Genomic DNA, 14,755 nt, shown 5'->3' with positions numbered 1-14,755 from the left:
CCTGCTGCGCCGCTGACCGGACTTTGAACGGCCCAGTCAGTGGTGCTGACCAGAGCTGCCAGGGTCCCTTATTGACCAGGCATTCTTGTAGAAAACCAGACACCTGGCAATCCCACCTGTCTACTGTTTTCCACTAAATCCTTTCTCAAAAATCTTGTTTTATATAAAGCTATGTAAACATTGTGACTCCATGTGACTCCATGATCTTATTGTCTTTACCCTTATCCTTCCTCCACTCCCCAGTGTATGTCATCTCTTAATTTTTGCACTAAATTAGTACTTGATCATGCAATAGGAATCACCCAGGAGGACACTTACACTTGCATGTTCACAGTTCCAAGACCAAGAGCCTTAGTTTATAAACTCTTTGGGGGAAGAACTAGGGGTGAAACACATTGCAAATTCTGCCTCATAAAAATGAGCTGCATGTAATAAACACCAAACTAGGAGATATCCCTTTTCCAGCATTATTTACTCCTCCTTTAGTCAAAATTCAAGAGGATTTCTGCCAGAGAGGAGAATGTTATCAGTGGTTCACAGTCATGTTGGAAGGGTATAATGAGTGGGGTCCCACAGAGATCAGTTCAGGGTCTGGTTCTGTTCAATATCTTCATCAATGATTTAGATAATGGCATAGAGAGTACACTTATAAAGTTTGTGGACGATACCAAGCTGGGAGGGGTTGCAAGTGCTTTGGAGGATAGGATTAAAATTCAAAACGATCTGGAAAACTGGAGAAATGGTTTGAAGTAAATGGGCTGAAATTCAAAAGACAAATTCAAAGTACTCCACTTAGGAAGGAACAATTAGTTGCACACATACAAAATGGGAAATGACTGCCTAGGAAGGAGTACTGCGGAATGGGATCTGGGGGGTCATAGTGGACCACAAGCTAAATATGAGTCAACAGTGTAACGCTGTTGCCAAAAAAGCAAACATCCTTCTGGGATGTATTAGCAGGAGTGTTGTAAGCAAGATGCAAGAAGTAATTCTTCTGCTCTACTCTGCGCTGATTAGGCCTCAACTGGAGTATTGTGTCCAGTTCTGAGTGCCACATTTCAAGAAGGATGTGGACAAATTGGAGAGAGTCCAGAGAAGAGCAACAAAAATGATTAAAGGTCTAGAAAACATGACCTATGAAGGAAGATTGAAAAAATTGGGTTTGTTTAATCTGGAGAAGAGAAGACTGAGAGGGGACATAACCGTTTTCAAGTATGTAAAAGGTTGTTCCAAGGAAGAGGAAGAAAAATTGTTTTTCTTAACCTCTGATGATAGGACAAGAAGCAATGGGCTTAAATTGCAGCAAGGGAGGTTTAGGTTGGACATTAGGAAAAACTTCCTAGCTGGTTAAACTCTGGAATAAATTGCCTAGGGAGGTGGTGGAATCTCCATCGCTGAAGATGTTTAAGAGCAGATTGGACAAACACCTGTCAGGGATGATCTAGATAATACTTAGTTCTGCCATGAGTGCAGGGGACTGGACTAGATGACCCCTTGAGGTTCCTTCCAGTTCTATGATTCTATGTTGAACGGGACCATAAGCAAGTGAGACTTGTGGCAGCTGTGCCAATATCCGTTCGGTGCACAGACAGGTAATGAAGTCCCAAGTAATTACCAAAGATGTTGAAGGTAACACAAACCACGCATAACGTCTAAAGATATAAAGAAGAGTGAAGTGTACATGATTAAGAATACCAAGCAGACCAGGGATCCCCAACTAGCTAAACAATTTTACAGTTCACTTGTTAGTTCACCAGCTTTTACATCCTGGGCCTGATTCACCGCTGCATTTCTTCCAGTTCTGCACTAGTGTAACTCCAAGTCAGGCCCATTGTCCATCAGTATTAAAATGTACTAGAGCATTTGTTTTAGGTTTATTGCTTTCACCATTTCCAAGTGCACAGTGATTCCAGCCCAGCACTCACTTTTTAAATGAACAACAGACAGATTTTAATAATTCCCAGCTCAGTTTTTGCCAGACTATTGGTAAAAAGAATGAATGCTTAGATAAAATGAAACTTCATGGGCTGTCCATCTGTTGGACCAGGAGATTTTCCTGTCACCTGGAGCATGGGACCGGAACCTCAGACTGAGGGCACCCCTTTGCTTCCCATTGCTGGGAGACCATTGGACAGGCTGCTGTGTAGAAACCTTGATGCTTTCATTCTCCTTATTTACAAGCACAGAATGGCACAAGAGTTGATGGTGTCTTGTGCTGTCTAGTATGGCTGTGCCACTAACGGTTCCTTTTTTTTATTGAGTTTCTTCTTTATGTTGTATCAATTGTTTTCATTTTGGGTGGAGTTAAAAGTCTACAGAGTTCTGAATTGTAAATGTTTTTTCGTTACATATACTACTAGTCAATGGGTTGCAGATGCTCAACACTTCTCAAAAATAGGCCATTTTTATTTAGATGCCTAAATATAGATTAAAGAGCCATCCAGATTGGAAAGTTTGGGCTCAGTCCCTGCTCAGTAGAGAAATCTAAATTCATCATGACACAACAAGTGAGGTTCATATACAGATAAGCAGTAGGAGGAACGGGAGAGGGATGATGCGGTGACAATAAGATCACCTGTTAGCCCATGTATGCATCTTGATGGTGTCTGTTCCTTTACTGGGTCCTTTCCTCCCACTCATTTCTCATAGGCAAGACAGCAGAGGGTGAGTTTTAGGAGGTATTTGAATGCAGCAAGAGAGGTGGTCTGGTGAACAGGTTTGAAGAGCATATTCTAATTCAGAGTTTAGAGAAATGGTTAGGGTGATGGAGAAGTACTATCCTGTTGTAGCCTTTGCATATCTGCTCAGTCTTCAGAGCTGTCTGTCCAGCATATTTCATGAGCATTAAAGTCACTTTAAAATATTAAACACCAACTGCCTTGAGGAAACTGGTGCACCCCCATTAAAATTGAGTTTCTAATACTGTTAGTAATTACATTGAATACTATTCTACCAGCCACAAATAATTGGATTTGGATTACTGTAGAGTGCAATCTGCATCTTGGGGAGATAAAATGTATAAGCCCTCCCTAGCAGCAAATGTCGGGATTAGGGGATTTTCTCCTTAACCAAAAGGATGGGAAAGCTGTTGTGTGAGCGCTGATGTACAATCCCAAAAATGTGCTATTAAAAATATTCTTCACATATTAAATGTGATTGGAAGTGTTTTAAAAAATGGAGAGCAATTGTAGAGTTATGTGCTGCATTTCTCAAATATGAGGTGGCACTTTGTTCTTCCATTGTTTATTACACCCTCTTTTTCAAGCTAAATAATATTTCACTCCGTACGGACCTACAGTTCTTCTTATCCTAAAGAATGGGAAAAAAAACCTGGGAAAACTTCAGGCTTACCATGTATTTAAAAGATCTGACTTACTTGAGCAGTTTGGGTCTGAAGCTCGTGGATCATTACCACTTTGACCATGAAATGTTTCCTCTCCAGCCAGAGATGCCTCTTTTCTCAGAAGACAGTGGGTGTGAAACGATGGGTAGCATGTGAATAGGGTCTACATATGCCACTGCAGTTTACGAAGTAGCTACTGCTACGCTGGCTGTGCTGCTTGCACACTAGAAATATACACAAGCAAGCTGTTTTAGGGAACGCACAAAGTCTAATCCGAAGCTGCAGTGGGCCCTTGAAAGCAGCATCAAGTCTAATATTTGAATTCAGATATGTATTTTTTTAATCCATCAATCCAGAGAATTTGCTTCATTAGTCCTTATGCAATTTTTCAAATTTCTCCAGTGTTTACAGCATCTACAATTAAAAGTCTGATTTTATTTCAAAATATGACATTAAGAATGACTTCATGCGTGATCTTTAATTCACCTCTTCTGGCCTTGTTCTTAAACAACTGCTCAGAGCTGTTACAAATTGACTCCACCCTGGTGCTGGTAGGAGCTGTATTTATTTTGATGTGTTTATCCTTTTTTTTTTTTTTTTTTTTTGGGTCATGCCCACAAACTTTGAAGATATTCCATATGGGCCTTATGTCATCTACACCATGATGTAAACCAGGAGTATCTCTGCTGAAATCAGCGGAGTTACACTCCTGTGAAGTGTAAGTGAGATCACTGATCAAGCCCTTTAAATATTTACTCTGCCGCTTTATAAAATATGAAAAGTAGCAATAACACAGAGAATTATATTTTCTTATTTTTCATGACCTAGATTACGTGGAAGGCAGAGTTGTCCCAATTATTTTAAATTTCTGTTAGCACTTAAAGCAATTTTAATATGTCAGCTCAGATGGAAAATAAGGGTTTCATCCTGCTGCTTTTGAGGATAGTGGTTGCTTTGTAACTCATTTAAATGAGAGCAGGGACAGGCTCTAAGTTATTAAATTACATGTACACTGTTGCCAGGTTACCATCAGTCAATTTGCATTTACCTAGCAGAGTTATTAAGCTTAATTGTAAAAAAGGACTATGGGGTGTTTTTAGCTCAACATGCACATGAACTACCATTTAAGTAAGTGGTCTTCACAGAGTGGAAAAAATATTTTGCTGGCTAGAGAAACTTCAGGAAACATCTAGTGTGTGTGAGGGTCTGAGGAACACAGCAGTGAGAGAGTATTAACTCCAGTATTATTTTGTACGATACAAACAGTGGAATGCAAGACCATCACACACCAAAAATGCAGACAATAATAGCAACTGAGACCGACAGATGATGCTTTAAGGGTGCTAGAAAGTTTTTTTCCCCCATGAGCTTAAAATAACTGTGGGGCTCATTAGAGGTGGAGCCATGAGTGAGCTAAGCAGGTCAGCCAACACAGAGCCAATACAAACTTTATAGAAGTCCACGCCACATCAGTTCCTCTCATGCTTCTTTTGTTTTTGACCTATGCCTGCCTTTTCTGTTTGAGACATTATGGAAGCAATGGAGCAATTGGTATGAGAGTAGCTTGTTGAATTCACAAGTGCAACATTAAGTCAATAGGCCAAATGAATTTGTCTTGTGGGGGTACTGCTCCACAGATGTCCATCAAGTGGTGCTCACTTGTACCATTGGTTAACTTGCTCAATGTATCTACTGGTTTGAAATTTCTACAAGAATCTGTACACTATAGATATTTAGAATCATACAAGTTAGAGATGAGAGAGACCTTTTACGACTTCCAGTCCATCTCTATCTTCCTGTCAATGCAAAATTGCTCCTTAGACTACACATACTAATGTTTTATCCAGTCTAGTTCTAAATGTCCCAAGCATTGGGGATTCTCCACTTTCCTTGGGAGAGTATTCCATAGCCAAATACACCTCTACCCCGATATAACGCGACCTGATATAACATGAATTTGGATATAATGCGGTAAAGCAGCGCTCTGGGGGATCGGGGCTGCACACTCTGGTGGATCAAAGCAAGTTAGATACAATGCAATTTCACCTATAACGCGGTAAGATTTTTTTGGCTCCCGAGGACAGCGTTATATGGGCACAGAGATGTATGTCTCACCATCAGGATACTTTCCCTGATATTCAGCCTACATTTTCCTGTTCTTTGTTTCATCCCATTATGCCTAGTTATAGCCATAGATACTGTATCACACCAAATAATTCTTCCTCTTCGGTACTTACTCCTTGACAGCTGCCCTTCACCCAGTTATTGATCTTGGCAAGGCCTATAGACTGTTTGGAGATGATGCTGTTTTCACTTAACGTGAAGGTGGTTTAGAGCTGTATGTTGTGGGACAGGATGAACTACAATTCAGCAGTCTCCCCTACCAGCTTCCCATAGAAGTTGGGCAGGATGAAGGAGAGGATCGAGCCCTGAGAACTTCCATAGCTGAAGGATCATAAAGATCTCTGGGTATGTCTACACTGCAATTTGACACCTGCAGCTGGCCTGTGCCAGCTGATTCAGGCTTGCAGGGCTCAGGCTATGGAGCTGTTTAATTGCGGTGTAAATGTTCCAGTTTGGACTGCACTGTGGGCTTTGTGACCCTCCCATCTCACCAGGTCCCAGGCTGCAGCCCAAGCCTGAACATCTACACTGCAATTAAATAGCCCCTTAACTTGAGTCCCATGAGCCCAAGTCAGCTGGCATGGGCCAGCTGCAGATTTTTAATTGCAGTGTAGACATACCCTCTGAGTGGAGTCAATTTCAGGGGTTACTGAAGTGCCTAAAATTAAGCATATCCATAAATGTTTGCAGGATCAGGGCCTGATTCTGTCATTCTTTAGAAAAGAAATAATAATAACTAGGGCTGTTGATTAATCACAGTTAACTCACGCGATTAACTCAAAAAAATTAATCATGGTTAATCACAGTTTTAATCATACTGTTAAACAATAGAATATCAATTGAAATTTAAATATTTTGGATGTTTTTCTACATTTTCGTACATATTGTATTCTGTGATGTAATTGAAATCAAATTCTCGATTGCAAATATTTGCACCATGAAAATATTATTTTTCAATTCACCTAATACACGTACTGTAGTGCAATCACTTTGTTGTGAAAGTGCAGCTTACAAATGTTAATTTTTTTTGTTACATAACTGCACTCAAAAACAAAACAATGTAAAACTTAAGAGCCTACAAGTCCACTCAGTCCTACTTCTTCTTCAGCCAATTGCTAAGACAAACAAATTTGTTTACATTTACAGTAGATAATGCTGCCCACTTCTTATTTACAGTGTCACCAGAAAGTGAGAATAGGCATTTCCATGGCACTTTTGTAGCCAGTCACAAGATATTTACACGCCAGATATGCTAAACATTCGTATGACCCTTCATGCTTTGGCCACCATTCCAGAGGACATGCTTCCATGCTGATGATGCTAGTTAAAAAAATAATGCGTTAATTAAATTTGTGATTGAACTCCTTGGGGGAGAACTGTATGTCCCCTGCTCTGTTTTATCTGCATTCTGCCATATATTTCCTGTTATAACAGTCTCAGATGATGACCCAGCACATGTTGTTCATTTTAAGAACACTTTCACTGCGGATTTCACAAAATGCAAAGAAGGTACCAATGTGAGATTTTGAAAGATAGCTACAGCACTCGACCCAAGGTTTAAGAATCTGAAGTGCCTTCCAAAATCTGAGAGGGATGAGCATGCTTTCAAAAGCCTTAAAAGAGCAACACTCCAATGAGGAAAATACTTTGAATTGTTATTGAGCAGAACTCGTCATCAGCATGGACGCATGTTCCCTGGAATGGTATTTGAATCATGAAGGGACATATAAATCTTTAGCACATCTGCTACATAAATATCTTGTGATGCTGGCTACAACAGTGCCATGTGAAGGCCTGTTCTCATTTTCAAGTAACATTGTAAACAAGAAGTGGGCAGCATTATCTACTGCAAATGTAAACAAACTTGTTTGTCTGAGGAATTGGCTGAACAAGAAGTAGGACTGAGTGGACTTGCAGGCTCTAAGCTTTACATTGTTTTGTTTTTGAATGCACTTATTTTTGTACATAATTCTACATTTCTAAGTTCAACTTTCATGATAAAGAGATTGCACTACAGTGCTTGTATTACGTGATTTGAAAAATACTATTTCTTTTGTTTTTTTTACAGTGCAAGAACTTGTAATAAAAAATAAACATAAAGTGAACACTGTATACTTTGTATTCTGTGTTGTAATTGAAATCAATATATTTAAAAATGTAGAAAACATCAAAAATATTTAAATAAATGGTATTCTATTATTAACAGTGCAATTAATCACACTTTATTTTTTAAATCGCTTGCTAGCCCTAATAATAATCAAGTTATTCTGGAAAGATTTATCTTTTATGGCTCTGATCTAGCAAAATACTTAAACCTCGGCCTAACTTTAAGCATGTAAATTAAGCATATGAGTAGTCCCATTGAAATAAAGAGGGCTAACCATATTTAAAGTTAGGCATATCCATGAGTGGTTTGCTGCCTGTTGCTCATGGTTTGGTCACCAGACAGGGTCCCTTTTGTGCACCCATTCATTGAAGGAATGATCCCAGATTTTTAGTGTTTTTTGGTTTTTGTTTTTTCCTCTGAATTAGTAACTGTGATAGTTTTCAGGACTGCATTTGTGGTATAAATGCATCACAAATGATTCCAAATAAAATCACTATTACTTTGAACAGTATTTCCCTTCATTGTGTATTTAAATGAGTTATACAGAATCCTGAGGTAAATTTAATGGGAAATTTTATTTCTTTTCAATACAATATTGTATAATCTTATCACAGAAACAACTACATAACTGCTGTAATGTAAATTCAGATATTCAAAGTCTAAATATTTGCAGTAGAGGAAAATGGGGTGTTCAATGGAATTTTTCTATTTTTTCTGTTGTAGAATAGATCAGTGCGCATTTCTTTCACCAAAGGAACCTACTGAACAACTGCAGAATTTAAATGAGGTAAGTTTAACCAAAACTTTAACTGCATAAATGCAGTGTTGCTAAACTCACACTGTATTTGACATTTAACATAGAACCCTTGCTCCTGGAAGCATGTGATTACATAAGAATTTTGGCTTTCATTTAAAAAAAAAAAGTAAGTTTCTAGCTTTCATGTTGGCAGAGAAATATTTGAAAATATCACCCAAGGGCGAACCCTAAGAGCTCAAAAACCAGAAGGCAAATAAAAATAACCCCAATTTTTTCAAAGTCTCATGATTTTAAGCCAATCTTATGATTTCTAGTGTCTGAATCATGATTTCTAAGTGATTGGTGTTAGCAATACTGAGAGAGATCTTAAGTTGCTATAATTTTGTTTGGTCCTCACATCACAACTGAAATGCATTAGAACAGCACTTCCATTTTGTTTAAAAATTAAGGCTATATTAAGGAGTGGGAGGGGACAAAGTAGTCAGGAAACGCCACTAGGCAAGATGAAAAAAGATTGATGCATGAGGTGCATTTATTCAGTGATCAGAGGAGCAGATTGTGGGAGAGAGAAAAGGAAGAAACGAAAACAAAAGGAATTGCACATATTTCTGACTGTTGAAATAATAGTTAGTTTTAACGTGGATGTCAAAGAATATGACACAGAGAAGCTCTTTGTGTGACAGCAAGCTCATACTAAAAAGAAAAGGAGTACTTGTGGCACCTTAGAGACTAACAAATTAATTTGAGCAGCTCGTGAACGCTTATGCTCAGATAAATTTGTTAGTCTCTACGGTGCCACAAGCACTCCTTTCGTTTTTGCGGATACAGACTAACACGGCTGCTACTTTCAAGCTCCTACTGTGTATCAAACAATGGGCAGCCTTATGTCAAACTCAAACAATTGAGTCAACATATTGGAAGCCAAAATACAGGCTGTGCAATTGGCCTAGGTAATGGGTAACCTTACAAAGCCACTTCACAAATAAAGGCAATCTCATACTAGTGTAAAGGCCTGTTACACTCTGAAAAGTTCTGAACAAGAGACTTTATTTTATAAGGTGTAGGATAAGGCAGCAGAGACATAAAAGGGGAAGGAAGATGAGGGGAGGGGGTCACTTTCAGGCCATGGAAGAAGATTGTTACCACAATGAGCCAGAGAACATCCATTCCTATTAATAGGGCCTTGACGTATATTAATAGAAAACCACCATCTGTCCTTTTAAAGAAATTCAGGTGTAATCAGTTCATTAGTCGGAGTCCTTTTCTGTGTGCTGATGTCACCATAGCTCAGATCAATATTAAAATTTATAATATAAATAAGAAGACACCATCAATGTCCAACCATTGGAAGAGAGGCATGTGGAAATGTCCTGTGGTAGTCTGGTGCCAGGATGTAAAGTGCGTGAGAAATTTACTTCAATAAATTGTTAGTTCTTCTGACAGCTCAGCTGCAGAAACCAGTGAAACTTCCACAATTAAAATATCAGAATTTAAAATTCATGCAGAACGTACTTCAAATGTTATGATAAACATGCAGTAAAGACAATAAATAAAAGCAATTAAAATATACTGTTAATATGGATCATGTTTACTTGTAATGGTAGAGGGATAGTCCACGGGAACATAATCAGAATTTCTATATTTCAGGACTGTTTCAGGACTAATGCAAACCCAAGTGGGCATGTGCCATACCAAGATAAATTCACTCCTTGGGTCATTGAGGGCATTCTGCCTCCTCACAGCTCACCCATGGCATGATACAAGCACAGTGCAGATCTGTGTGTGTCTTATTACTCCTGGTTTGTTCCACATAAAGGAAATTCTGCACTTAAAATGTCATAAGCCTCAAGACGCACAAACTGCCAAAACAGATACTGCAGCTCTCTATTGTTCTTTGCCGAGAATATGTATTGAAAACATTCTAATTTATTTTTAGCTGGAACTGTGATTTCAGATTAATAAGAGGGGCGGGATTTTTATATTGTTCTAATGCCACTTTTTATTTTCTTGCAATACAGAAATCAAACAAGTTGATACTAATCCAGTTCTTTTCTATATTAATTACTTTAAAGCAGTGGTTCTCAAACTTTTGTACTGGTGACCCCTTTCACATAGCAAGCCTCTGAGTGTGACCCCCCCCCTTATCAATTAAAAACACTTTTACATATATTTAACACCATTATAAATGCAGGAGGCAAAGCGGGGTTTGATGTGGAGGCTGACAGCTCGTGACCCCCCCATGTAATAACCTTGAGACCCCCTGAGGGGTCCCGACTCCCAGTGTGAGGGATAGTTCAGTGGTTTGAGCATTGGCCTGCTAAACCCAGGGTTGTGAGTTCAATCCTTGAGGGGGCCATTTGGGATCAGGGCAAAAATTGAGGATTGGTCCTGCTCTGAGCAGGGGGTTGGACTAGATCACCTCCTGAGGTCCATTCCAACCCTGGTATTCTATGATTCTATGAAAGGATTTTCAAGGTTGAAAGAGTGGTTTATCATGCTTTTTGCCCCAGACAATTTTACAAATCTGAAAAGTCCATCAATAATTAAACACAAATGTGCTATTTAAAAATAATCCAGATACAAGAGAATCCCCTACCTCTCGCACAGGCTGTATACTTGGGGAAGGGCAGAGCATGGCCATTTGGGGCCTATGGGGGTAATTGGTATGTGACAGGGAGGCCTGAAACGCCCCTGTCCAGAGAATACCAACTGGAGGTTCTGGTTATTTTCCAGTCTCCCCATTTGCCTTCTAAACTGAGAAAGGACAGACCAGATGAAGGGTTCATGCTCTGTCCCAGCTTTTGCTACCTCTCTTCCCTTCTTTTCCAGGTGTCTTTTCCCACGACTTTAAATTTGCCTGACTGGCTGCTTTGTGGCACTGGAGCTTTCTGGGTATCCAGTAACAATGAGGTTCACAGGGTTTAAGACTAATTTAATAATAATGGTGGATATTAGGGCGATTGATAGATCTTGCTCTTCAAAAACCAATATCTCTCTACTTTATTTTCCTAGGTACAGGGGGCAGGGGTCCAGAAACATATGTGATTTCTCTATGCTTCCATGACTGCTACGTGTGCAAATGGGCCAAGTTGTGTTGTGATGGTGGTGTTTTTTCAGTTCTGTGCTTGTTCTTAGTATCCCGAGAGTCCATTCTAGATGCAAGTGATCTTCTCTGTGAAATACGATAATTCCTTACAGTGAGAATTTCTGTAGCATATAAAAACATTTATGGTCCAGAAAGTTCTCAGGGGGGCGTGGCTTAGTGATCTCTGAGGCAGAGGAGAAGCAGGCTGTCTTAGCCTCCTTCACAGCAGTGCTTGAGGCTGTGTGTAGTTTAAGGGATTAATACTGATCCATCAAACTGTTCATGGTTTGGGATCTGTGTCTCAGATGCAGCCTGTCTTCCATTGTCCAACCCAGTGGTTTGGATCATCTGGGATGCTCAAGTGGACAGTTCGTACATCTGTTCAACCGGATGTTTGGGGAAGGATGTTTTCAATGGGGGACTCTTAATTTGCTCTTCAATAAAGGTATAGGGAAGAACTGAACCTGAGTTTGTTGAACTAGGTCATAGTATTTTCCCCGACTTTTCTTGAAGTGGCAGTTTGAGGGAAACATTAAAAGAGTCTTTGGTGGTGGTAGGGTTTTTTTGGAGTGGGGAAAGTCAAGGGTGATTTAATTTTTGATTGGTATTTTAACTAAAGAATATATAGAAGAGCTGTAATAGTTTGTACATGGAGCTAGAGGCTTTGGGCACATTTTTAGAAATGGGGGAAGAAGGGAAACTAAGATGTAAATAGACATGTCATACTAGGATAAAGTCACTTTTGTGTCACCGAAGTCCTTCTGCAACCTCACAGTTCCTCCATACCATAATATAATCAGAGTGCAGATCTCATTGTGTTTTTCATAGATTCATAGATTCATAGATATTTAGGTCAGAAGGGACCATTATGATCATCTAGTCTGACCTCCTGCACAATGCAGGCCACAGAATTTCACCCACCACTCCTAAAAAAGACCTCACACCTATATCTGTGCTATTGAAGTCCTCAAATTGTAGTTTGAAGACCTCAAGGAGCAGAGAATCCTCCAGCAAGTGACCCGTGCCCCATGCTACAGAGGAAGGCGAAAAACCTCCAGGGCCTTCCAATCTGCCCTGGAGGAAAATTCCTTCCCGACCCCAAATATGGCGATCAGCTAAACCCTGAGCATATGGACAAGATTCATCAGCCAGATACTACAGAAAATTCTTTCCCAGGTAACTTGGATCTTACCCCATCTAAAAACCCATCACAGGCCATTGGGCCTATTTACCATGAATATTTAATTACCAAAACCATGTTATCCCATCATACCATCTCCTCCATAAACTTATCGAGTTTAATCTTAAAGCAAGATAGATCTTTTGCCCCCACTACTTCCCTCGGAAGGCTATTCCAAAACTTCACTCCTCTGATGGTTAGAAACCTTCGTCTAATTTCTAATCTAAATTTCCTAGTGGCCAGTTTATATCCATTTGTTCTTGTGTCCACATTGGTATTGAGTTTAAATAATTCCTCTCCCTCTCTGGTATTTATCCCTCTGATATATTTATAGAGAGCAATCATATCTCCCCTCAACCTTCTTTTAGTTAGGCTAAACAAGCCAAGCTCCCTGAGTCTCCTTTCATAAGACAAGTTTTCCATTCCTCGGATCATCCTAGTAGCCCTTCTCTGTACCTGTTCCAGTTTGAATTCATCCTTCTTAAACATGGGAGACCAGAACTGCACACAGTATTCCAGGTGAGGTCTCACCAGTGCCTTATATAACGGTACTAAAACCTCCTTATCCCTACTGGAAATACCTCTCCTGATGCATCCCAAGACGACATTAGCTTTTTTCACAGCTTTTTTTTTTATCATTGTCCGTAGGTTCCACATAGAAAGGAAATTACTACCTAGGAATGCCATCATATATCATTTCTATTTTCTGTCACCTTAATGCATTCTGAAAATTTCCTCATTTTTTAAAGTTATGAACTGTAATAATCTATTTTCAGTTTAATACAAGCAGTCAAGACATTTTTCTTTGATCTGGGTTAATGAAGCTTTTACTTTTTTCTTGTGACACTGCAATGGAATTAAATGGCACTCACTCCATTCTTTTGAATTGTTAATTGCTTTGAAAGGATGCTAAAGTTTGAATAAACTGCCTTCCAGAGGATATTAACTCCTTTCTCAAACTTGTAAAGCACAAACTCTTATTAAGGTGACCCTACAGTGAGCTTTCCAAAATATGTTTGAAGTAAAGATCTATATTCATGCAGATTTTCTCATAAATATTCTTCTTCTGACTTTAAGAAAGTTTAAAAAGGCATAACTTTAAATGTTACGATGTGTTCTTTCAAGGAGCTTGTGTTAGACATTCATGTCACACTGTATGGAGCCAGATTCTTATTTCATTGACACTGAAGTAAATCAGGAATAGTTGCACTGAAGTCTGTGGTGTTGCACTAGCATAGAACCATATGAGGTCAGAATCAGGTCCTAAGTATTAGCCTCAGCTGGTGTAAATCAATGTTGCTTAATTGTCTTAAGTGGAGGTGACTCTCAGTTTATAATCTTACCAAAATACTGTTAGGGTTGGTGAGCACGCTTTGTGACTTAACTTTTCTTTGTAGCTGTATAAAACTGCATCTAATTTTTTGTTTGCTTCTCTGACCAACCTCCTTCCCTTAGTAGCCTGGACAAAAACCTGGCAAATAGTCAGTCAGTCCTCTAGGAACTGGCCATTTTCCTAAGGGTTAGTGAAAGAGAGAATTTTAACTAACAAGCTATGTCTCCTTGTCCATGATCTCATGTAGGTCTCTAATCAATGCAAATGTTGATATCTCAGCTTCTATTTCTGAATCCTCAATGATTTCTGTAGCTTTCTGAATGTGTTCTACAACTCTAAAGCTAGTCCACTTTTTAATGGTCAGACAACTGGCGGGGGAGGTCCATTTTGGTGGAGGCTGTACATTTATAGGTAGAAATAAAATGTTCTTTTTGGCACATGAGGTCCACCCATGGGTACTTATTGGCTATGCCTAGCAATGGCCACCTTTCACACTGGGAGAGAAAAGAAAAGGAGTGAGGGCTTGGAAGCTGGGCTCAGGAGGAGGACTCCATATCGGAATGCTGCATTGATGGTACACCCATATCTCTAGGATAGTGACCTGTAGAAGTGTGAGCAGAATATCAGGGGCTGGCCTAGTATACCTCTTCCAAGCTCCACTCAAGCTAGCGCGTTAAAATAGCAGTGTGGGCATTGTGGTATGGGCAGTGGCAAGGGCTAGCCACCTGGGCTCAGACCCAGATGGTCAGGCATGATTGTACACAGACAGCTAACTAGTGCCACCTCTGCTGCAAATTTATTGCTGCTATTTTTAGCACACTAGCTT

General features: G+C 39.5%; 1 protein-coding gene across 6 annotated transcripts in view; it reads left to right on the top strand.

Annotated features, from left to right (window-relative positions):
• The window catches only part of FAM13C (family with sequence similarity 13 member C), a 199,984-nt gene that overhangs the window by 129,965 nt on the left and 55,264 nt on the right, over positions 1–14,755 (top strand). For all 6 annotated transcript variants that reach the window (XM_073353371.2, XM_073353370.2, XM_078853799.1 and 3 more), the window contains one exon: positions 8,298–8,361. In XM_073353371.2, coding sequence (XP_073209472.1) covers positions 8,298–8,361 — 64 coding nt within the window. The remainder of the gene's footprint in view (positions 1–8,297; positions 8,362–14,755) is intronic.

Source organism: Lepidochelys kempii, chromosome 7, assembly GCF_965140285.1.
Source record: "Lepidochelys kempii isolate rLepKem1 chromosome 7, rLepKem1.hap1, whole genome shotgun sequence".
NCBI classification, from domain to species: domain Eukaryota; kingdom Metazoa; phylum Chordata; order Testudines; family Cheloniidae; genus Lepidochelys; species Lepidochelys kempii.
The sequence above is the reverse complement of the archived record's forward strand: the minus strand, read 5'-3'. Positions and strand labels throughout refer to the sequence as shown.